General features: G+C 37.7%; 2 protein-coding genes across 2 annotated transcripts; both read right to left on the bottom strand.

Moving 5' to 3' along the window:
- Window positions 1–1,594: 1,594 nt before the first annotated feature.
- On the bottom strand, window positions 1,595–2,587 carry LOC126471101 (hsp90 co-chaperone Cdc37-like). Its single transcript, XM_050099173.1, has 3 exons — window positions 2,486–2,587; window positions 2,068–2,339; window positions 1,595–1,913 (listed from the first exon to the last, which is right to left on the bottom strand). The coding sequence occupies exons 1-3, from the start codon at window positions 2,585–2,587 to the stop codon at window positions 1,595–1,597; spliced, it is 693 nt and encodes a 230-aa protein (XP_049955130.1).
- A 21,540-nt stretch (window positions 2,588–24,127) lies between these two features.
- LOC126471099 (hsp90 co-chaperone Cdc37-like) lies at window positions 24,128–25,111 on the bottom strand. The gene is made up of 3 exons (XM_050099172.1): window positions 24,987–25,111; window positions 24,592–24,846; window positions 24,128–24,437 (listed from the first exon to the last, which is right to left on the bottom strand). Exons 1-3 carry the CDS (start codon window positions 25,109–25,111, stop codon window positions 24,128–24,130), a joined length of 690 nt encoding a protein of 229 aa, XP_049955129.1.
- Window positions 25,112–25,506: the final 395 nt, after the last annotated feature.

The following is a 25,506-nucleotide window of genomic DNA, read 5'->3' as shown; positions in this document are numbered from 1 at the left end:
GTGGAACTGTAATTGGAGCTGGACTCATGGGAATTTCATTTCGGAAATCGTTACGGAATTCAGTATTCCTACATCAGCGGTATCTAGAATGTGCAGAGAAAACCAAATTTTAGGCATTACGTCTCACCATGGACAGAGTAGCGGCTTTTGCGTAGTTTTGTCCGTGTTGGCGGACAAGCAACACAGCGTCAAATAACCTCAGAAATCAACCTGAGACGTACGACGAACATATAACAGTGTGGTGACATTAGGCGTTAATGGGCTCTGTCAGCAGATGACTGGCACGAATGCCTTTGCTAACTGCACGATATCGCCTGCAGCGCCTCTCCTGGCCCCGTGACCATATGGGTTGGATCTTAGACGACTGGTACACAGTAGCCTGTTCATATAAGTCCCGATTTCTATTGGTAAGAGCTGATGGTAGGGTTTGAGTGTCTTGTAGACACCAGAGTATGGACCTAATTGGTCAACAAGGCACTGAGCAAGGTGATGGTGGTTCTGTATTGGTATGGGTTATGTTTACATGGAATGAACCGACAGTTGATTGAAAATCATTACGTTCGGCTTCTTGCAGACCATTTGCACCCATTTATGAATTTCATGTTCATGAAAAACGATGGAAATTTTATGGACGACAAAGGCTACATCACCGGCCACAATTTTTTGCGATTAGTTTGAGAAAAATTCAGGACAATTAGAGCGAATGATTCGGCAGCCAGATCGCCCATCCAGTATGAATTGGACGTAATTGAAAAGTCAGTTGTGAAGAAAATCCTGCACCGGAACTACGTTAACAGTTATGAACGACTATAGAGGCAGCATGTCCCAATAGTTTCGCAGGGTACTTCGAACGACTATTTCAGGCTATGCCACGTCAAGGTACGGAAATACACCCGGTGAAAGGAGGGTCCGACACAACATTAGGACTTATCTCATGAGTCCTGTCACCACAGTGTATGATGTGAGCGTGTCTTCAAAGACAAGAAGGGTTTTCAAAGAGTAAAACGTTAGACTAGAATTTCGTGCGAAATCCAAGGTTAGGCTGATGCTCTATTGAAGTCAAGCAACCTTCATTCCAAAGATACCTTTGAACCCCACAGCACTTGAATAGTCGTGGTCCTGTTGGAGGTGGTATACAATTGCCTCCTCCGACTTTTGAATTGTCTTACCCAGCCAGCTACAGGGAAATCTAAAGTTAAACGTGGATTTCCAAACACGTCCCGATTCGTCACTTTTCACAGCAACAAAGATTCCATTCGAGAAAGAAGTGATAAGTGATAGATAAAACTAATGTGAATGACTGGACATAGAACACGAGACATTTGGATTTGGAATATGGCACTTTTCCACTTTTAATTTAATTTTGTTTTAGTATGTATTTAGCTCTGATTACAGTATGTCAAACATTGTCTGCTTTTGTAGTAAGACAAATAAATCACAAACAGACATTTATGTTTAAATCAGAAATATCTTTATCTCTGCAACTAAATGTTATTGACTGATATTCAATATTTGCCTTATAATATTTGCGTAAGTACTTTAATATTACTTACATTCATGAAAACACATGAAATATTTTAAGTTTAACACTATTTCAAAACAACTTAATGGTCATCAGAAGCTGTAATTTCTCTTTCTGTAGATTCTTTTTTTTGTATCTGGAGCCCACAAATCCAGAACCTATGCAGCGTTTCATGTGGTACTGTGCTTCTTGTTCAGGCACGTTCAGATTTATTTGTTGAAGTAGTCTTACATCTTGACCTTCAAAACACTTTTCCAATTGTCTTGAGAGGGTTTCTAATATTTTCAGTATATTAAATCCTCCTGAGGCAAGTCTTGCTTTACGTTCCTCTTCTTCGGCTTCAGCCAGAGCGGTCTTCCGTTTCGTAGTTGCTCTTGCCTGAATCATTTCTCTGAATGAGCAGAATTAATCATCAAATGGCGTTTTACATTCCTTTCAGTTATCTCAATAAAACAGGATCCAGTACATTCTCGTGCCTTAATATCTAGTTTTTGTGTCATTCCTATATGTGCTAAATACAGATACGTATGTGAGCCACATGATACATTAGGTCATGTTTCTCCTCCATCTCCAAACGAATGCACCAAGTAACCAAATAATTTGCTGTATGTTCACTTACATGTTCTGGATGGTCCTTCAGGAAACACAGCATTTCAGAAATCTTTATGAACTTTTCATATTTCTCAAATTGTTCTTTCAAACGTTTTCCTTGTTCCTCTTCAGACAAAACTTCTCGTTTTGGTTTTGGAGCTGTGTTTATTACGGTTCTGACGAATCCTGGTTTACCTATGGCATCAGCGCTCCATGGATAGAAGAGCTAGTTTCAGCTTATGCAAATTTTCTTTCTCATTCCTTTCACTTTAGTCAATTTTTTATTTTCTGTGTTTTATTTTCATTTGTTGTTCTACCATTTCCAGTTTATTCCTTCTATCGTCTTTGCTCTTCCATGCGTTCTATTCGTGCCTGATATCTCCATCGGAATAACGATGACGTGTCAATATTAATATGTGTATCATCCTCAAAGTCAGATATTTCAATGTCTTTCCATTTACTGTAGTCCACCATGTTCACTTCAGCTGATTAGCAACATATGGATACGCCTGAAAACAACTGCACTTCAGCATTTTATATTTCCATGGGATCTATACCTCTCGCTCATTTCTGTGAAAGCATGCATCAAACAGTGCCATTTCCATATTTTACAAAACGCATTTTTGTCTGTAGGTCTCGACTAGATTACGGCAATTTTATCCCGTAAAATATCCCAAAGATTGGTTTCTTCAACGGATGGCTCCATCTACACAGGGGATAGGGGGCTGCAGCGATGGCTTTTGGCCCACACACTTTTGGTTTTCCGCGGCATATAAAGGAGCTGCCGTTTACGGTATTAATCAGTTCTGGCGAGATGTAGCAAACAGTGTTCTGACTTGAAGATGGCGGCCAGGGGGACCCATGAAATATCGTGTCAAGATGATTGCATAATAAGGCAGCATAACCGACAAGAATATTAACAGAACAAGAAGATATGTTATGTTCATGCCCGACGTCAAGTGTCGTGATATTGGAGATTGAAAGGAAAACTGTAGTTTCAGGATGGATGTTTAAAAAAGGAGAGACAGATGAAAAGTATAAAGTACTGATACGTCAGAAAATATCACAGGAACGTACCATAGCTGCAGAGTAACGAGTAATTATTATTCTTGCTGCTTATTACAGCATTATAAACATTTTCGTAAAGACACATTGAAGCAAATAGTATCACTTATTTTCGCTTTTGACGCTATCAGTCTTTCAAAATATTTTATAGTGCGATATATTATGCTTCCTGTGTCGAAATGAAGCTGTAGGCTAAGGAAAGGTACGTCCACATTAAGTTGTAAAGAAATAATCAGAATACGTTGCGGTGTGTACTGCACAAAAAAATTAAGGGACTGATATCATTCTTACTTACACGTTATATAAGATTTTATCAACGCTCATTTCATATAAGGCAGTTCCGTGTTTCCAGTGCTCCACATAATCTCCCAACAAAGCTTCCACAGCCCTTCGCCCTTCCTCCCACACCTGCTTGACAACTGAATTCGCCCTGAGATATGTCCCTCCTGACAGGTACAATCCATTCGTCCCTATCTTTTCTCACATCACAGCTCTCTTCCCACAGTAGACTCTTCTTTTCTTTCCATAATCTTGATCTGGCTCTTATGCAAGTCACATCTATTCCAAATATATTTTCTCCTACCACCAACCCTCCAAAATTACACATCTCCACATACCAATCCTCGAGCTTCAGTCACACTCCTCTCAGCAGCACTTAACCCTGTTAACAGCAGTTTATTCTTTCCTGATACAGTGTTCAGAGTTTCTAGAGTAAAATGAAGGATTCCGTCTTTATTAGAAGGAATGCCATCAGAATTTGTGTTTTAAAAGATACCTATCGGTTTTTAACATTATTGTGATAGAACAGTCCTCTTTAATACTAGCAATACCAACGAATTTTTGGTAACGCCCATTGCCAATGGTGGGTGGGCAATCGGAGGGAGTACTTTATAGCAACCATCAAAAGTTTGGAAAAAGTATAATTAGTTATTTGTTGTTTACTTACGTGGACATCGTACTTTTTAAAGACATAATGGTTTGTAAGTAGGGTACAGAAACTGAAAGTATCTTTCAGCACGCTCTTATTTATATCAACTCTCTTTCAATCTACTACCGATGCGGGGGTTACTTTAGAAAATATCATATAGTCCCCCTGATCTGTAGAGTAATGAACATAGAATTCGTGCAAGTGAAGCGAATCACAAAGTTAATTTCGAAAATCACGTAAGAAGCTAGGATGTTTTAATGGCAGGATCCATGGTTTTATTTTCCTTATTCAAGAAATGCTTCCCTATAATCCTGAAGATACTCAGGTTAAGCATTTGGTTTTTTAACTAACGAAGTTTTGTGGCACAAATATTTTGCATTTTCTTTACATTAATTAATATTGAGGGTAGTGCCATGCGGAATGATATGCGTTTATCAACGGAAACATGATATACACGCGGAACTATCTATTTCATTTAGATCGACTGCAGAATACGTAAATAACCAGTCAGTTTCCTCTGGCTGCTATATTAATTGTAGTGTCAGTGTTAGTTCTCATCCAGTACACATGAAGATAAAAACGAGCCTTTACTCAACTGAAGCTTATGTGAAGTATCCACCGTCTGAAGTCCCTAGATTTGTCTCATCGTATTTAACATGCAATTTCTTTGTAAATTGTTTTTTCTATAGAACTGCAGTTCATATTATTTCGGTCATTTCTTTATCACAATTCGATAATACGAAAAACAATGTTTTGTTTCTTTACTGTTATGTAGCTGTCGAAACGCATTATAATACATAGAGACTATGTGTCATATTGGCACTCTGTTCTAGCTTAAGCTGAAGCAGTAACGGTTTTATAAAAAGTTGGTTATTGACTTCTGTCAATCCAGAGTTTCTCTTAGATTTGTCAACAGCGGGCTCAGACATTATATAATTTCTATTTCTACCATTGTTATCCTATGCTATGTCTAGTACAAATTATAAATCGTGAATACTGTAATAGATTGAAGTACGAAGCTCCTGCTGTGGATAACGGTAATTTCTCAGATGGAGCAGCAGTTGGTTTTTGATAAATTGATGATTTACGTCTGTTGTTTCGTAGTGTTTCTCAGAATTGGCAACTGCTTCCATAGAATAAAGCCTGTAATGCTATTTGTTTCCTTCCCATCACCGAACAATTTCCATTTTCATGAGGAATTAAGATGATAGATTTTCAGCTCGATTCTTCCATTAACGTTCTAAATGCAGAATTTCTTTCGAAGAAGCCGTTATATAGCTGGTACAGGACTATAATGTGCTAAAAAAATTAACAAACTGAGTATAACATCTAATTTAAAGAAATATGTTCAGACTAAGTTCTAAAGTAAGTGAAAAGTTTCGGATATTTCCTTAACATTAGCTATACGATCGTTTCAGATCCAAAAGAAATTTTCTGTGGAAAACGGTATTCCATTTTAGAGACGAGCGGAAAATATAATTAGCAGAGCTACTTCCAACATAGCTTTAGTGTTCTGTTTTATGTTCGGCCAACTAAGTTACAACTTCCTGTATCTGTGCTCTCAAAAGCATCTGCAGTGTAAGATCAACTGTAAACACCAGCAGTGTATCTCAGTTACTCAGGTAAGAATATTCCTACATGCAGTGAAGAAACGCAATATAAAATCTGTAGCAACTGATTATCAATTCTTACAACGAACTTAGTGTAAGGAGGTAACAAATTGCTTTAGATTTCATTTTGAGTGACAAACGCTAAAGACAAGAAAGCTGTTCTTAAACAGCTGGTTTTTGAGCTATTTTAGGTTCATAACAAGAGATAAATAATATTCTAAAAATTATATGGGACCATTAAATTACGAAACTTAAAGTATTCGACACTTGTTAAGGTATTTCCTTACAATTTTCTTACCGACGGCAGTTTAACTAGTTCCCATAACTATGTCAAAGAATTCAGTATCTGTAACATACGGAGTAGTAGGAAGCTGTGATTAACAGCTACATGTTTTCGTTAACGAATCGTTAATGTGAACTCTGTTACACAATATATGTCTACAAAAATCAGGGGCAGTAATTATTGTTCATGTAAAGAGTCAGCGACAAAGATGTGATGAAAAATGTTTTTAATTTCTTACTGAGTTGATTTTCCATTCTCAACAGTCTATACTGTTTGTAAGCACTGCCATGAAAGAGGATGTAAACTTCCTAAATGTTGAATGGTGCGGTAAATTGTCATCCACTGTACCGACGAACGGTAATCCTGAGGACTTCATCTAGGAGCGCTTACATTACTTCGGACGCGGAACACTTGATACAAGAACTAGAATGTCTTACATGTGTATTCAAGCATAACTAATGTAGATTGTTTGCTTTCCTGCCATTTGCTGGAAGCGTATCTTCAAAGACAGTAAGGTTTCTGAAAAGATAAAATATTAAAAGAGAATTCGTTCGTCAGTCAACGTTAGGCTCGGTTAGAGATGATCTATGTAAGTAAAGCAGTTATCAATCCGAAGATCTCATGTGTTTTTCTTGGGACACCTGAGTTTCTCCCGTCGTATTGAATGTTGTGCTTTGAAAATGACAGCGTGTGCTCCTGTCGAAATATCGGCGATTGTCGGCGACACCACGCGGTTGCAATCCCATAAGTTATTTTAATATTGTAATCTTGTTTGCAAATTCAGATTGCTGAAGGTGAAGATAAAAAAGCATTTGATAATGAACCTCACTCATCCATAGACGAGATTCATTCAACAGCAGCTGTAAAGTTGAAGGTTGCTCTGGCTGAAGCCGACGAAGAAGAATGTTAAATAAGGCTTTGCACAGGAGGAACTGATCAACTGGAAGTCCTAGACAGCCTCCCCAACCCAAAGCACAAAACGTGATTTGATGTAAAACATTATCAAGAACCAATTCTGAATATAATTGAACAAGGCTCACATACGTGTCAGAATCAGTATTGGTCTTCAAATATTTAATTTACTTTTATGTATGTGTGTAATATGACATTACTTAGGTAAATTCTATAAGTCAATATTGTTGGGAAATTACTTCTGCAGAAACGATGTTTCTGACTGAAATATGTTATTAGGAAGGCAGACAGTTTTTGACATACTAAAATCAGGATTTTTAAAAATTATAAAATTAAATTAAAAAAACACAAATACAAAATTAAAAGTGGGAAAGTTACGAACTAAACATCAAGATGTCTCGGATTCGACTTCTTTTTATTCTGATAATATTCTTGTCGGTTAGACGGAAGGATACCAAGGAAATATAAAATGCTGAAGTGCAGATGTTTTCCGGTTTATCCATATGTTGCCAATGAGCTTAAGTGAACGTGGTGGCCTACAGTAAATGGAAAGACACTGAAATATCTGACGTTGAAGATGATACACATCCTTATATCGACACGTCATCATTATTTCGATGGAGACATCAGGCACGAATAGCACGCATGGAAGAGCAAAGACGATGCAAGAAAGAAACTGAAAAAGGTAGAATAAATAATGATAATAAAACAAAGAAACTAAAAAGTTAACTATTGTGAAAGGAATGGGACAACTAACTCTTCTATAGCTTGAGAAAGAATCTAAAGAAAGAAAGAAAGGAGAAGAGAAATTCGAGAAGAAAGAAAATACAACTCCATGGACCGCTGATAGCATAGGTAAAACTGGATGCACACAGCTCCAAAACCCCAAGAGGTACAAGGAATACTTTAGAAAGAACATATTGTGAAATATGAAAAGTTCGTAAAGAATTCTGAAATGCTACGACGGTATAATGACAGCAAGCGTTTCCTGACGCGTCAACCAGAACATGAAAGTGAACATACAGCAAATTATTTGGTTATTTGGTGCATACATTTGGAGATGGAGGAGAAACATGACCTAATGGATCATGTGTCTCACCTACGTATTTGTATTCAGTACATACAGGAACGGCACAAAAAGTCTATCTTTTTTGCTTCATATGTCTTACCTACAAAGGCAGACAATGTTCAAGATATTAAAATCAGAACTTAAAAAAATACTGAAACAAAATAAAATTAAAAGTGGGGAAGCGCCAGACTACAAATCTAAATGTATGGGGTTCTAACACCGGTCAGTCTCAGAAGTTTTTCTGTCACTTATCACTTCTTTCAAGAATGACAATGTTTGTTGGTGTGAAAAATGCCGAGTCAGAGCGTGGTTTCGAATCCATGACTATAGGGCCTCCTATAGCTGGCTGGGTAAGTTAGTTCAAAGGATAGAGGAAGGCAACGGCATGCTGTCTCGAACAGGACCATGTTTAATAAAACACTGGAGCGTTCAAAGGAGTCTTCGGAATGATTTCTGCTTTACTTACTTAGATCATCTTTAACCGTATCTGACCTTGACAGGCGGACGAAACTCTCTTCTAATATTTTATCCTTTCGAAACCGTTCGTGCGATTGAAGTTGCACTCCCAGCAAATGGTAGAAACGCAAACGATCTACATTCGCTTTCCACCCATTGGTTTTCTGTAAACACTCATCACTTTTACCTAAGAAGTCTGCGGTGGCGCAGCACTGCCTAACCGAGGCATGGAAAAATGTATAATGTGACACAGATATTTGGGATCTGTATCCACATTCATTGACTTGACATCCACCATCCTCAGATTAAGTTGAGTAATTGCTATTACTTGAAATTGGAATTCCTTATTTACGTTTCCCACAGTTTCCAGGTATTGTATTACATACAACTTACGACGTAATTATAGAGACAAATCAAAGCCTTTTTCATTTAAAAAATGTTAATAAAATAACAAGAAATATCAAGTAAACTAATGTTTTGGAAGAACAGCAACTTTCTAACTGGTTGCTTACGGCAGATCTATGATAACAGCGACTTGAAACACACTAAATGATACTCACATTAAGATTCCTGTAAGAGAAATAACATTTCATCGTTTACCCTGACTAATGAATGGAGCATAATATTTCATTCCGCTAGTAATAGACAAGAGGAGAATACTCGTGGCGCTGGTGACAGATTCTACTATATATGTTAACAGGCAATCCGTTCAACTGTGCGCCATTTCATTTAGGTAGTCTACAACCTTTTCCATTATTTTCAAGCAGCGTTGATTATTGTAAATAGACAACGCTTAGGGTTCTTTGCCCCGTAAAATAGAAACCAGTTCTACGACAAAATAAATACACACAGAGTAGTTCTTCACATTTTTGTAACCGACTCTTTACGTGAATAGTAATTAGTACTCTTGATTTTTGTATATTTCTATTGTGTAACAAGATTTGTATTAATGATTCGTAAGGGAAAAAAGCTTCGTACTTTTTCGTATGCTAGAGATACTGAATTCTGTTTCACAGTTACATAAACAAGCAAACTTGTGTTCGGTACCGAAAACTGTTGTAGGAAATACCTGCGTAAGTGTTGAAAACTCGAAGTTTCGTATTTTAGTGGTTACAGGTCATTATGAAATCACTATTTATCTTTTGTTACGATTCCGAAATAGCTCAGTAACCAGTTGCTTTAGAACAACTTTATCGTCTTTACTGTTTGCCATTAAAAATGAAATTTGAGGCAGTTTTTTTACTTCCTTCTACTAATTTCGTGTCAAAAATTGTTAATTAGTAGCTACAAATTTTATATTGCAGTTGTTCTTTGTGTGTAGGAAAATTCTTACCTGAATAACTGAGTTACATTGTTGGTGGTGTTTTATTGATCTTACATTGCAAATTATTTTGCAAGCCACTTACACAGAGAAACGTAACGTGATTGGCCCAATGGAAAACGAAACGCTAAAGATATGTTGGATGTAGCTCACCATTTTATATTTTTTGCTCTTCCTTAAATTGAAATACCGTTTTTCACGTAAGATTTCTTTTGGATCTGAAGCTATTTTGTAGCTAATTGTAAGAAAGCACTTGGAACCCTTCAATTCATTTAAGACTTTTCCTGTTCTGGATAACACTATGTGTCAGCAGAAGTAATTGAGTGATTTAACAGACACCAATTGCTGCTGCTTCTGAGCAGCTACCATCACACCTGGTTGGGGGTTCATGCTTTAGTATATTACAGTATCCACGATTTATAACGTTAACTAAACATATTGTAATAGCGGAACAGATCGAAAGTATATTATGGCACATCCCGTCGTTAAGCAAACTACGAGAACCTCCGGAATAACAGAAGTCTGTAATCAACTTTTCATAATACGTTTGTTTCCGTTGCTATTTTCCGCAGCGGCTGTTAACATCTGTTATTAAGTGTTATCTCTTTTGAGCTGACTGCATTAGAGCATGTTATCTTCATCTTCTTCCGTGTTTATAACGACACTCATCCTCAGTATTAAAACAAAAATTTCTTAAATCGCAAAAATTTTATAAAATTATTTCATCGATGTCAGTTACTCCTAAATTACTTTCACGATTTCTTTTCGGTAACATGTACTTCATGTTCATTCAGTGGTGAAAATGGACCTGCTTTTTGTTTTTATTCATATTATTAGGCTTACAATGTCCATATTACCATGCTTTTCACAGTTCAATATCGCCACTCTTGACGCCATGAAAAATTTCTAATTATAAATGGAAGAGATCAAGTTGTGTATGTTCTATGTAAAGGCTCTCTGCTGCTTCACTCCAGACTAAACTACGGGCGACGGACTTTTTCCGCTGACACCAACGTCCGCAAGAATGGCTTACGCTATTTCGGACGCGGAAACCTTGAAGCAAGAACTAGAATGCCATATGTCTGTATTCAAGCAGACTAGCTGCACAGCGAAACAGATCCGTTGTGCTTTGGTGTTTGGACCTTCCACGGAACCTATAGAAGATGAATGCATAACGTTTGCCTTCCTATCATAAACTATGGCGACACAAGTTATGGGATAGCCATATACACACATACAGAAGACGGTCGTATCGCCTACACAACGTATAAAAGGGAAGTATATTGGCGGCGCTGTCATCTGTACTCAGGTATTTCGTGTAATAAGGTTACCGACGTGACTGGGACGGTACGACAGGCTTTGAATGCGGAATGGAAACTAGAGCTAGACGCTTGGGACATTCCATTTCTGAAATCGTTATGGAGCTGAGTATTCCTCAGGTGATTCATGTGAAAAAGTTTCCGAGGTGGCTGTGGCCGCACGACGGGAATTAACAGACTCTGAACGTGGAACTGTAATTGGAGCTGGACTCATGGGAATTTCATTTCGGAAATCGTTACGGAATTCAGTATTCCTACATCAGCAGTATCTAGAATGTGCAGAGAAAACCAAATTTCAGGCATTACGTCTCACCATGGACAGAGTAGCGGCTTTTGCGTAGTTTTGTCCGTGTTGGCGGACAAGCAACACAGCGTCAAATAACCTCAGAAATCAACCTGAGACGTACGACGAACATATAACAGTGTGGTGACATTAGGCGTTAATGGGCTCTGTCAGCAGATGACTGGCACGAATGCCTTTGCTAACTGCACGATATCGTCTGCAACGCCTCTCCTGGCCCCGTGACCATATGGGTTGGATCTTAGACGACTGGTACACAGTAGCCTGTTCATATAAGTCCCGATTTCAATTGGTAAGAGCTGATGGTAGGGTTTGAGTGTCTTGTAGACACCAGAGTATGGACCTAATTGGTCAACAAGGCACTGAGCAAGGTGATGGTGGTTCTGTATTGGTATGGGTTATGTTTACATGGAATGAACCGACAGTTGATTGAAAATCATTACGTTCGGCTTCTTGCAGACCATTTGCACCCATTTATGAATTTCATGTTCATGAAAAACGATGGAAATTTTATGGACGACAAAGGCTACATCACCGGCCACAATTTTTTGCGATTAGTTTGAGAAAAATTCAGGACATTTCGAGCGAATGATTCGGCAGCCAGATCGCCCATCCAGTATGAATTGGACGTAATTGAAAAGTCAGTTGTGAAGAAAATCCTGCACCGGAACTACGTTAACAGTTATGAACGACTATAGAGGCAGCATGTCCCAATAGTTTTGCAGGGTACTTCGAACGACTATTTCAGGCTATGCCACGTCAAGGTACGGAAATACACCCGGTGAAAGGAGGGTCCGACACGACATTAGGAGTTATCTCATGAGTCCTGTCACCACAGTGTATGATGTGAGCGTGTCTTCAAAGACAAGAAGGGTTTTCAAAGAGTAAAACGTTAGACTAGAATTTCGTGCGAAATCCAAGGTTAGGCTGATGCTCTATTGAAGTCAAGCAACCTTCATTCCAAAGATACCTTTGAACCCCACAGCACTTGAATAGTCGTGGTCCTGTTGGAGGTGGTATGCAATTGCCTCCTCCGACTTTTGAATTGTCTTACCCAGCCAGCTACAGGGAAATCTAAAGTTAAACGTGGATTTCCAAACACGTCCCGATTCGTCACTTTTCACAGCAACAAAGATTCCATTCGAGAAAGAAGTGATAAGTGATAGATAAAACTAATGTGAATGACTGGACATAGAACACGAGACATTTGGATTTGGAATATGGCACTTTTCCACTTTTAATTTAATTTTGTTTTAGTATGTATTTAGCTCTGATTACAGTATGTCAAACATTGTCTGCTTTTGTAGTAAGACAAATAAATCACAAACAGACATTTACCTTAAATCAGAAATATCTTTATCTCTGCAACTAAATGTTATTGACTGATATTCAATATTTGCCTTATAATATTTGCGTAAGTACTTTAATATTATTTACATTCATGAAAACACATGAAATATTTTAAGTTTAACACTATTTCAAAACAACTTAATGGTCATCAGAAGCTGTAATTTCTCTTTCTGTAGATTCTTTTTTTTTGTATCTGGAACCCACAAATCCAGAACCTATGCAGCGTTTCATGTGGTACTGTGCTTCTTGTTCAGGCACGTTCAGATTTATTTGTTGAAGTAGTCTTACATCTTGACCTTCAAAACACTTTTCCAATTGTCTTGAGAGGGTTTCTAATATTTTCAGTATATTAAATCCTCCTGAGGCAAGTCTTGCTTTACGTTCCTCTTCTTCGGCTTCAGCCAGAGCGGTCTTCCGTTTCGTAGTTGCTCTTGCCTGAATCATTTCTCTGAATGAGTAGAATTAATCATCAAATGGCGTTTTACATTCCTTTCAGTTATCTCAATAAAACAGGATCCAGTACATTCTCGTGCCTTAATATCTAGTTTTTGTGTCATTCCTGTATGTGCTAAATACAGATACGTAGGTGAGCCACATGATACATTAGGTCATGTTTCTCCTCCATCTCCAAACGAATGCACCAAGTAACCAAATAATTTGCTGTATGTTCACTTACATGTTCTGGATGGTCCTTCAGGAAACACAGCATTTCAGAAATCTTTATGAACTTTTCATATTTCTCAAATTGTTCTTTCAAACGTTTTCCTTGTTCCTCTTCAGACAAAACTTCTCGTTTTGGTTTTGGAGCTGTGTTTATTACGGTTCTGACGAATCCTGGTTTACCTATGGCATCAACGCTCCATGGATAGAAGAGCTAGTTTCAGCTTATGCAAATTTTCTTTCTCATTCCTTTCACTTTAGTCAATTTTTTATTTTCTGTGTTTTATTTTCATTTGTTGTTCTACCATTTCCAGTTTATTCCTTCTATCGTCTTTGCTCTTCCATGCGTTCTATTCGTGCCTGATATCTCCATCGGAATAACGATGACGTGTCAATATTAATATGTGTATCATCCTCAAAGTCAGATATTTCAATGTCTTTCCATTTACTGTAGTCCACCATGTTCACTTCAGCTGATTAGCAACATATGGATACGCCTGAAAACAACTGCACTTCAGCATTTTATATTTCCATGGGATCTATACCTCTCGCTCATTTCTGTGAAAGCATGCATCAAACAGTGCCATTTCCATATTTTACAAAACGCATTTTTGTCTGTAGGTCTCGACTAGATTACGGCAATTTTATCCCGTAGAATATCCCAAAGATTGGTTTCTTCAACGGATGGCTCCATCTACACAGGGGATAGGGGGCTGCAGCGATGTCTTCTGGCCCACACACTTTTGGTTTTCCGCGGCATATAAAGGAGCTGCCGTTTACGGTATTAATCAGTTCTGGCGAGATGTAGCAAACAGTGTTCTGACTTGAAGATGGCGGCCAGGGAGACCCATGAAATATCGTGTCAAGATGATTGCATAATAAGGCAGCATAACCGACAAGAATATTAACAGAACAAGAAGATATGTTATGTTCATGCCCGACGTCAAGTGTCGTGATATTGGAGATTGAAAGGAAAACTGTAGTTTCAGGATGGATGTTTAAAAAAGGAGAGACAGATGAAAAGTATAAAGTACCGATACGTCAGAAAATATCACAGGAACGTACCATAGCTGCAGAGTAACGAGTCATTATTATTCTTGCTGCTTATTACAGCATTATAAACATTTTCGTAAAGACACATTGAAGCAAATAGTATCACTTATTTTCGCTTTTGACGCTATCAGTCTTTCAAAATATTTTATAGTGCGATATATTATGCTTCCTGTGTCGAAATGAAGCTGTAGGCTAAGGAAAGGTACGTCCACATTAAGTTGTAAAGAAATAATCAGAATACGTTGCGGTGTGTACTGCACAAAAAAATTAAGGGACTGATATCATTCTTACTTACACGTTATATAAGATTTTATCAACGCTCATTTCATATAAGGCAGTTCCGTGTTTCCAGTGCTCCACATAATCTCCCAACAAAGCTTCCACAGCCCTTCGCCCTTCCTCCCACACCTGCTTGACAACTGAATTCGCCCTGAGATATGTCCCTCCTGACAGGTACAATCCATTCGTCCCTATCTTTTCTCACATCACAGCTCTCTTCCCACAGTAGACTCTTCTTTTCTTTCCATAATCTTGATCTGGCTCTTATGCAAGTCACATCTATTCCAAATATATTCTCTCCTACCACCAACCCTCCAACATTACACATCTCCACATACCAATCCTCGAGCTTCAGTCACACTCCTCTCAGCAGCACTTAACCCTGTTAACAACAGTTTATTCTTTCCTGATACAGTGTTCAGAGTTTCTAGAGTAAAATGAAGGATTCCGTCTTTATTAGAAGGAATGCCATCAGAATTTGTGTTTTAAAAGATACCTATCGGTTTTTAACATTATTGTGATAGAACAGTCCTCTTTAATACTAGCAATACCAATGAATTTTTGGTAACGCCCATTGCCAATGGTGGGTGGGCAATCGGAGGGAGTACTTTATAGCAACCATCAAAAGTTTGGAAAAAGTATAATTACTTATTTGTTGTTTACTTACGTGGACAACGTACTTTCTAAAGACATAATGGTTTGTAAGTAGGGTACAGAAACTGAAAGTATCTTTCAGCACGCTCTTATTTATATCAACTCTCTTTCAATCTACTACCGATGCGGGGGTTACTTTAGAAAATATCATATAGTCCCCCTGATCTGTTGAGTAATGAACATAGAATTCGTGCAAGTGAAGCGAATCACAAAGTTAATTTCGAAAATCACGTAAGAAGCTAGGATGTTTTAATGGCAGGATCCATGGTTTTATTTTCCTTATTCAAGAAATGCTTCCCTATAATCCTGAAGATACTCAGGTTAAGCATTTGGTTTTTTAACTAACGAAGTTTTGTGGCACAAATATTTTGCATTTTCTTTACATTAATTAATATTGAGGGTAGTGCCATGCGGAATGATATGCGTTTATCAACGGAAACATGATATACACGCGGAACTATCTATTTCATTTAGATCGACTGCAGAATACGTAAATAACCAGTCAGTTTCCTCTGGCTGCTATATTAATTGTAGTGTCAGTGTTAGTTCTCATCCAGTACACATGAAGATAAAAACGAGCCTTTACTCAACTGAAGCTTATGTGAAGTATCCACCGTCTGAAGTCCCTAGATTTGTCTCATCGTATTTAACATGCAATTTCTTTGTAAATTGTTTTTTCTATAGAACTGCAGTTCATATTATTTCGGTCATTTCTTTATCACAATTCGATAATACGAAAAACAATGTTTTGTTTCTTTACTGTTATGTAGCTGTCGAAACGCATTATAATACATAGAGACTATGTGTCATATTGGCACTCTGTTCTAGCTTAAGCTGAAGCAGTAACGGTTTTATAAAAAGTTGGTTATTGACTTCTGTCAATCCAGAGTTTCTCTTAGATTTGTCAACAGCGGGCTCAGACATTATATAATTTCTATTTCTACCATTGTTATCCTATGCTATGTTTAGTACAAATTATAAATCGTGAATACTGTAATAGATTGAAGTACGAAGCTCCTGCTGTGGATAACGGTAATTTCTCAGATGGAGCAGCAGTTGGTTTTTGATAAATTGATGATTTACGTCTGTTGTTTCGTAGTGTTTCTCAGAATTGGCAACTGCTTCCATAGAATAAAGCCTGTAATGCTATTTATTTCCTTCCCATCACCGAACAATTTCCATTTTCATGAGGAATTAAGATGATAGATTTTCAGCTCGATTCTTCCATTAACGTTCTAAATGCAGAATTTCTTTCGAAGAAGCCGTTATATAGCTGGTACAGGACTATAATGTGCTAAAAAAATTAACAAACTGAGTATAACATCTAATTTAAAGAAATATGTTCAGACTAAGTTCTAAAGTTAGTGAAAAGTTTCGGATATTTCCTTAACATTAGCTATACGATCGTTTCAGATCCAAAAGAAATTTTCTGTGGAAAACGGTATTCCATTTTAGAGACGAGCGGAAAATATAATTAGCAGAGCTACTTCCAACATAGCTTTAGTGTTCTGTTTTATGTTCGGCCAACTAAGTTACAACTTCCTGTATCTGTGCTCTCAAAAGCATCTGCAGTGTAAGATCAACTGTAAACACCAGCAGTGTATCTCAGTTACTCAGGTAAGAATATTCCTACATGCAGTGAAGAAACGCAATATAAAATCTGTAGCAACTGATTATCAATTCTTACAACGAACTTAGTGTAAGGAGGTAACAAATTGCTTTAGATTTCATTTTGAGTGACAAACGCTAAAGACAAGAAAGCTGTTCTTAAACAGCTGGTTTTTGAGCTATTTTAGGTTCATAACAAGAGATAAATAATATTCTAAAAATTATATGGGACCATTAAATTACGAAACTTAAAGTATTCGACACTTGTTAAGGTATTTCCTTACAATTTTCTTACCGACGGCAGTTTAACTAGTTCCCATAACTATGTCAAAGAATTCAGTATCTGTAACATACGGAGTAGTAGGAAGCTGTGATTAACAGCTACATGTTTTCGTTAACGAATCGTTAATGTGAACTCTGTTACACAATATATGTCTACAAAAATCAGGGGCAGTAATTATTGTTCATGTAAAGAGTCAGCGACAAAGATGTGATGAAATATGTTTTTAATTTCTTACTGAGTTGATTTTCCATTCTCAACAGTCTATACTGTTTGTAAGCACTGCCATGAAAGAGGATGTAAACTTCCTAAATGTTGAATGGTGCGGTAAATTGTCATCCACTGTACCGACGAACGGTAATCCTGAGGACTTCATCTAGGAGCGCTTACATTACTTCGGACGCGGAACACTTGATACAAGAACTAGAATGTCTTACATGTGTATTCAAGCATAACTAATGTAGATTGTTTGCTTTCCTGCCATTTGCTGGAAGCGTATCTTCAAAGACAGTAAGGTTTCTGAAAAGATAAAATATTAAAAGAGAATTCGTTCGTCAGTCAACGTTAGGCTCGGTTAGAGATGATCTATGTAAGTAAAGCAGTTATCAATCCGAAGATCTCATGTGTTTTTCTTGGGACACCTGAGTTTCTCCCGTCGTATTGAATGTTGTGCTTTGAAAATGACAGCGTGTGCTCCTGTCGAAATATCGGCGATTGTCGGCGACACCACGCGGTTGCAATCCCATAAGTTATTTTAATATTGTAATCTTGTTTGCAAATTCAGATTGCTGAAGGTGAAGATAAAAAAGCATTTGATAATGAACCTCACTCATCCATAGACGAGATTCATTCAACAGCAGCTGTAAAGTTGAAGGTTGCTCTGGCTGAAGCCGACGAAGAAGAATGTTAAATAAGGCTTTGCACAGGAGGAACTGATCAACTGGAAGTCCTAGACAGCCTCCCCAACCCAAAGCACAAAACGTGATTTGATGTAAAACATTATCAAGAACCAATTCTGAATATAATTGAACAAGGCTCACATACGTGTCAGAATCAGTATTGGTCTTCAAATATTTAATTTACTTTTATGTATGTGTGTAATATGACATTACTTAGGTAAATTCTATAAGTCAATATTGTTGGGAAATTACTTCTGCAGAAACGATGTTTCTGACTGAAATATGTTATTAGGAAGGCAGACAGTTTTTGACATACTAAAATCAGGATTTTTAAAAATTATAAAATTAAATTAAAAAAACACAAATACAAAATTAAAAGTGGGAAAGTTACGAACTAAACATCAAGATGTCTCGGATTCGACTTCTTTTTATTCTGATAATATTCTTGTCGGTTAGACGGAAGGATACCAAGGAAATATAAAATGCTGAAGTGCAGATGTTTTCCGGTTTATCCATATGTTGCCAATGAGCTTAAGTGAACGTGGTGGCCTACAGTAAATGGAAAGACACTGAAATATCTGACGTTGAAGATGATACACATCCTTATATCGACACGTCATCATTATTTCGATGGAGACATCAGGCACGAATAGCACGCATGGAAGAGCAAAGACGATGCAAGATAGAAACTGAAAAAGGTAGAATAAAAAATGATAATAAAACAAAGAAACTAAAAAGTTAACTATTGTGAAAGGAATGGGACAACTAACTCTTCTATAGCTTGAGAAAGAATCTAAAGAAAGAAAGAAAGGAGAAGAGAAATTCGAGAAGAAAGAAAATACAACTCCATGGACCGCTGATAGCATAGGTAAAACTGGATGCACACAGCTCCAAAACCCCAAGAGGTACAAGGAATACTTTAGAAAGAACATATTGTGAAATATGAAAAGTTCGTAAAGAATTCTGAAATGCTACGACGGTATAATGACAGCAAGCGTTTCCTGACGCGTCAACCAGAACATGAAAGTGAACATACAGCAAATTATTTGGTTATTTGGTGCATACATTTGGAGATGGAGGAGAAACATGACCTAATGGATCATGTGTCTCACCTACGTATTTGTATTCAGTACATACAGGAACGGCACAAAAAGTCTATCTTTTTTGCTTCATATGTCTTACCTACAAAGGCAGACAATGTTCAAGATATTAAAATCAGAACTTAAAAAAATACTGAAACAAAATAAAATTAAAAGTGGGGAAGCGCCAGACTACAAATCTAAATGTATGGGGTTCTAACACCGGTCAGTCTCAGAAGTTTTTCTGTCACTTATCACTTCTTTCAAGAATGACAATGTTTGTTGGTGTGAAAAATGCCGAGTCAGAGCGTGGTTTCGAATCCATGACTATAGGGCCTCCTATAGCTGGCTGGGTAAGTTAGTTCAAAGGATAGAGGAAGGCAACGGCATGCTGTCTCGAACAGGACCATGTTTAATAAAACACTGGAGCGTTCAAAGGAGTCTTCGGAATGATTTCTGCTTTACTTACTTAGATCATCTTTAACCGTATCTGACCTTGACAGGCGGACGAAACTCTCTTCTAATATTTTATCCTTTCGAAACCGTTCGTGCGATTGAAGTTGCACTCCCAGCAAATGGTAGAAACGCAAACGATCTACATTCGCTTTCCACCCATTGGTTTTCTGTAAACACTCATCACTTTTACCTAAGAAGTCTGCGGTGGCGCAGCACTGCCTAACCGAGGCATGGAAAAATGTATAATGTGACACAGATATTTGGGATCTGTATCCACATTCATTGACTTGACATGCACCATCCTCAGATTAAGTTGAGTAATTGCTATTACTTGAAATTGGAATTCCTTATTTACGTTTCCCACAGTTTCCAGGTATTGTATTACATACAACTTACGACGTAATTATAGAGAGAAATCAAAGCCTTTTTCATTTAAAAAATGTTAATAAAATAACAAGAAATATCAAGTAAACTAATGTTTTGGAAGAACAGCAACTTTCTAACTGGTTGCTTACGGCAGATCTATGATAACAGCGACTTGAAACACACTAAATGATACTCACATTAAGATTCCTGTAAGAGAAATAACATTTCATCGTTTACCCTGACTAATGAATGGAGCATAATATTTCATTCCGCTAGTAATAGACAAGAGGAGAATACTCGTGGCGCTGGTGACAGATTCTACTATATATGTTAACAGGCAATCCGTTCAACTGTGCGCCATTTCATTTAGGTAGTCTACAACCTTTTCCATTATTTTCAAGCAGCGTTGATTATTGTAAATAGACAACGCTTAGGGTTCTTTGCCCCGTAAAATAGAAACCAGTTCTACGACAAAATAAATACACACAGAGTAGTTCTTCACATTTTTGTAACCGACTCTTTACGTGAATAGTAATTAGTACTCTTGATTTTTGTATATTTCTATTGTGTAACAAGATTTGTATTAATGATTCGTAAGGGAAAAAAGCTTCGTACTTTTTCGTATGCTAGAGATACTGAATTCTGTTTCACAGTTACATAAACAAGCAAACTTGTGTTCGGTACCGAAAACTGTTGTAGGAAATACCTGCGTAAGTGTTGAAAACTCGAAGTTTCGTATTTTAGTGGTTACAGGTCATTATGAAATCACTATTTATCTTTTGTTACGATTCCGAAATAGCTCAGTAACCAGTTGCTTTAGAACAACTTTATCGTCTTTACTGTTTGCCATTAAAAATGAAATTTGAGGCAGTTTTTTTACTTCCTTCTACTAATTTCGTGTCAAAAATTGTTAATTAGTAGCTACAAATTTTATATTGCAGTTGTTCTTTGTGTGTAGGAAAATTCTTACCTGAATAACTGAGTTACATTGTTGGTGGTGTTTTATTGATCTTACATTGCAAATTATTTTGCAAGCCACTTACACAGAGAAACGTAACGTGATTGGCCCAATGGAAAACGAAACGCTAAAGATATGTTGGATGTAGCTCACCATTTTATATTTTTTGCTCTTCCTTAAATTGAAATACCGTTTTTCACGTAAGATTTCTTTTGGATCTGAAGCTATTTTGTAGCTAATTGTAAGAAAGCACTTGGAACCCTTCAATTCATTTAAGACTTTTCCTGTTCTGGATAACACTATGTGTCAGCAGAAGTAATTGAGTGATTTAACAGACACCAATTGCTGCTGCTTCTGAGCAGCTACCATCACACCTGGTTGGGGGTTCATGCTTTAGTATATTACAGTATCCACGATTTATAACGTTAACTAAACATATTGTAATAGCGGAACAGATCGAAAGTATATTATGGCACATCCCGTCGTTAAGCAAACTACGAGAACCTCCGGAATAACAGAAGTCTGTAATCAACTTTTCATAATACGTTTGTTTCCGTTGCTATTTTCCGCAGCGGCTGTTAACATCTGTTATTAAGTGTTATCTCTTTTGAGCTGACTGCATTAGAGCATGTTATCTTCATCTTCTTCCGTGTTTATAACGACACTCATCCTCAGTATTAAAACAAAAATTTCTTAAATCGCAAAAATTTTATAAAATTATTTCATCGATGTCAGTTACTCCTAAATTACTTTCACGATTTCTTTTCGGTAACATGTACTTCATGTTCATTCAGTGGTGAAAATGGACCTGCTTTTTGTTTTTATTCATATTATTAGGCTTACAATGTCCATATTACCATGCTTTTCACAGTCCAATATCGCCACTCTTGACGCCATGAAAAATTTCTAATTATAAATGGAAGAGATCAAGTTGTGTATGTTCTATGTAAAGGCTCTCTGCTGTTTCACTCCAGACTAAACTACGGGCGACGGACTTTTTCCGCTGACACCAACGTCCGCAAGAATGGCTTACGCTATTTCGGACGCGGAAACCTTGAAGCAAGAACTAGAATGCCATATGTCTGTATTCAAGCAGACTAGCTGCACAGCGAAACAGATCCGTTGTGCTTTGGTGTTTGGACCTTCCACGGAACCTATAGAAGATGAATGCGCAACGTTTGCCTTCCTATCATAAACTATGGCGACACAAGTTATGGGATAGCCATATACACACATACAGAAGACGGTCGTATCGCCTACACAACGTATAAAAGGGAAGTATATTGGCGGCGCTGTCATCTGTACTCAGGTATTTCGTGTAATAAGGTTACCGACGTGACTGGGACGGTACGACAGGCTTTGAATGCGGAATGGAAACTAGAGCTAGACGCTTGGGACATTCCATTTCTGAAATCGTTATGGAGCAGAGTATTCCTCAGGTGATTCATGTGAAAAAGTTTCCGAGGTGGCTGTGGCCGCACGACGGGAATTAACAGACTCTGAACGTGGAACTGTAATTGGAGCTGGACTCATGGGAATTTCATTTCGGAAATCGTTACGGAATTCAGTATTCCTACATCAGCAGTATCTAGAATGTGCAGAGAAAACCAAATTTCAGGCATTACGTCTCACCATGGACAGAGTAGCGGCTTTTGCGTAGTTTTGTCCGTGTTGGCGGACAAGCAACACAGCGTCAAATAACCTCAGAAATCAACCTGAGACGTACGACGAACATATAACAGTGTGGTGACATTAGGCGTTAATGGGCTCTGTCAGCAGATGACTGGCACGAATGCCTTTGCTAACTGCACGATATCGTCTGCAACGCCTCTCCTGGCCCCGTGACCATATGGGTTGGATCTTAGACGACTGGTACACAGTAGCCTGTTCATATAAGTCCCGATTTCAATTGGTAAGAGCTGATGGTAGGGTTTGAGTGTCTTGTAGACACCAGAGTATGGACCTAATTGGTCAACAAGGCACTGAGCAAGGTGATGGTGGTTCTGTATTGGTATGGGTTATGTTTACATGGAATGAACCGACAGTTGATTGAAAATCATTACGTTCGGCTTCTTGCAGACCATTTGCACCCATTTATGAATTTCATGTTCATGAAAAACGATGGAAATTTTATGGACGACAAAGGCTACATCACCGGCCACAATTTTTTGCGATTAGTTTGAGAAAAATTCAGGACAATTAGAGCGAATGATTCGGCAGCCAGATCGCCCATCCAGTATGAATTGGACGTAATTGAAAAGTCAGTTGTGAAGAAAATCCTGCACCGGAACTACGTTAACAGTTATGAACGACTATAGAGGCAGCATGTCCCAATAGTTTTGCAGGGTACTTCGAACGACTATTTCAGGCTATGCCACGTCAAGGTACGGAAATACACCCGGTGAAAGGAGGGTCCGACACGACATTAGGAGTTATCTCATGAGTCCTGTCACCACAGTGTATGATGTGAGCGTGTCTTCAAAGACAAGAAGGGTTTTCAAAGAGTAAAACGTTAGACTAGAATTTCGTGCGAAATCCAAGGTTAGGCTGATGCTCTATTGAAGTCAAGCAACCTTCATTCCAAAGATACCTTTGAACCCCACAGCACTTGAATAGTCGTGGTCCTGTTGGAGGTGGTATGCAATTGCCTCCTCCGACTTTTGAATTGTCTTACCCAGCCAGCTACAGGGAAATCTAAAGTTAAACGTGGATTTCCAAACACGTCCCGATTCGTCACTTTTCACAGCAACAAAGATTCCATTCGAGAAAGAAGTGATAAGTGATAGATAAAACTAATGTGAATGACTGGACATAGAACACGAGACATTTGGATTTGGAATATGGCACTTTTCCACTTTTAATTTAATTTTGTTTTAGTATGTATTTAGCTCTGATTACAGTATGTCAAACATTGTCTGCTTTTGTAGTAAGACAAATAAATCACAAACAGACATTTACCTTAAATCAGAAATATCTTTATCTCTGCAACTAAATGTTATTGACTGATATTCAATATTTGCCTTATAATATTTGCGTAAGTACTTTAATATTATTTACATTCATGAAAACACATGAAATATTTTAAGTTTAACACTATTTCAAAACAACTTAATGGTCATCAGAAGCTGTAATTTCTCTTTCTGTAGATTCTTTTTTTTTGTATCTGGAACCCACAAATCCAGAACCTATGCAGCGTTTCATGTGGTACTGTGCTTCTTGTTCAGGCACGTTCAGATTTATTTGTTGAAGTAGTCTTACATCTTGACCTTCAAAACACTTTTCCAATTGTCTTGAGAGGGTTTCTAATATTTTCAGTATATTAAATCCTCCTGAGGCAAGTCTTGCTTTACGTTCCTCTTCTTCGGCTTCAGCCAGAGCGGTCTTCCGTTTCATAGTTGCTCTTGCCTGAATCATTTCTCTGAATGAGTAGAATTAATCATCAAATGGCGTTTTACATTCCTTTCAGTTATCTCAATAAAACAGGATCCAGTACATTCTCGTGCCTTAATATCTAGTTTTTGTGTCATTCCTGTATGTGCTAAATACAGATACGTAGGTGAGCCACATGATACATTAGGTCATGTTTCTCCTCCATCTCCAAACGAATGCACCAAGTAACCAAATAATTTGCTGTATGTTCACTTACATGTTCTGGATGGTCCTTCAGGAAACACAGCATTTCAGAAATCTTTATGAACTTTTCATATTTCTCAAATTGTTCTTTCAAACGTTTTCCTTGTTCCTCTTCAGACAAAACTTCTCGTTTTGGTTTTGGAGCTGTGTTTATTACGGTTCTGACGAATCCTGGTTTACCTATGGCATCAACGCTCCATGGATAGAAGAGCTAGTTTCAGCTTATGCAAATTTTCTTTCTCATTCCTTTCACTTTAGTCAATTTTTTATTTTCTGTGTTTTATTTTCATTTGTTGTTCTACCATTTCCAGTTTATTCCTTCTATCGTCTTTGCTCTTCCATGCGTTCTATTCGTGCCTGATATCTCCATCGGAATAACGATGACGTGTCAATATTAATATGTGTATCATCCTCAAAGTCAGATATTTCAATGTCTTTCCATTTACTGTAGTCCACCATGTTCACTTCAGCTGATTAGCAACATATGGATACGCCTGAAAACAACTGCACTTCAGCATTTTATATTTCCATGGGATCTATACCTCTCGCTCATTTCTGTGAAAGCATGCATCAAACAGTGCCATTTCCATATTTTACAAAACGCATTTTTGTCTGTAGGTCTCGACTAGATTACGGCAATTTTATCCCGTAGAATATCCCAAAGATTGGTTTCTTCAACGGATGGCTCCATCTACACAGGGGATAGGGGGCTGCAGCGATGTCTTCTGGCCGACACACTTTTGGTTTTCCGCGGCATATAAAGGAGCTGCCGTTTACGGTATTAATCAGTTCTGGCGAGATGTAGCAAACAGTGTTCTGACTTGAAGATGGCGGCCAGGGAGACCCATGAAATA

The sequence above is a fragment of the Schistocerca serialis genome, chromosome 3, assembly GCF_023864345.2.
Source record: "Schistocerca serialis cubense isolate TAMUIC-IGC-003099 chromosome 3, iqSchSeri2.2, whole genome shotgun sequence".
NCBI classification, from domain to species: Eukaryota; Metazoa; Arthropoda; class Insecta; order Orthoptera; family Acrididae; genus Schistocerca; species Schistocerca serialis.
This window is presented reverse-complemented; position numbering and strand designations above follow the sequence as displayed.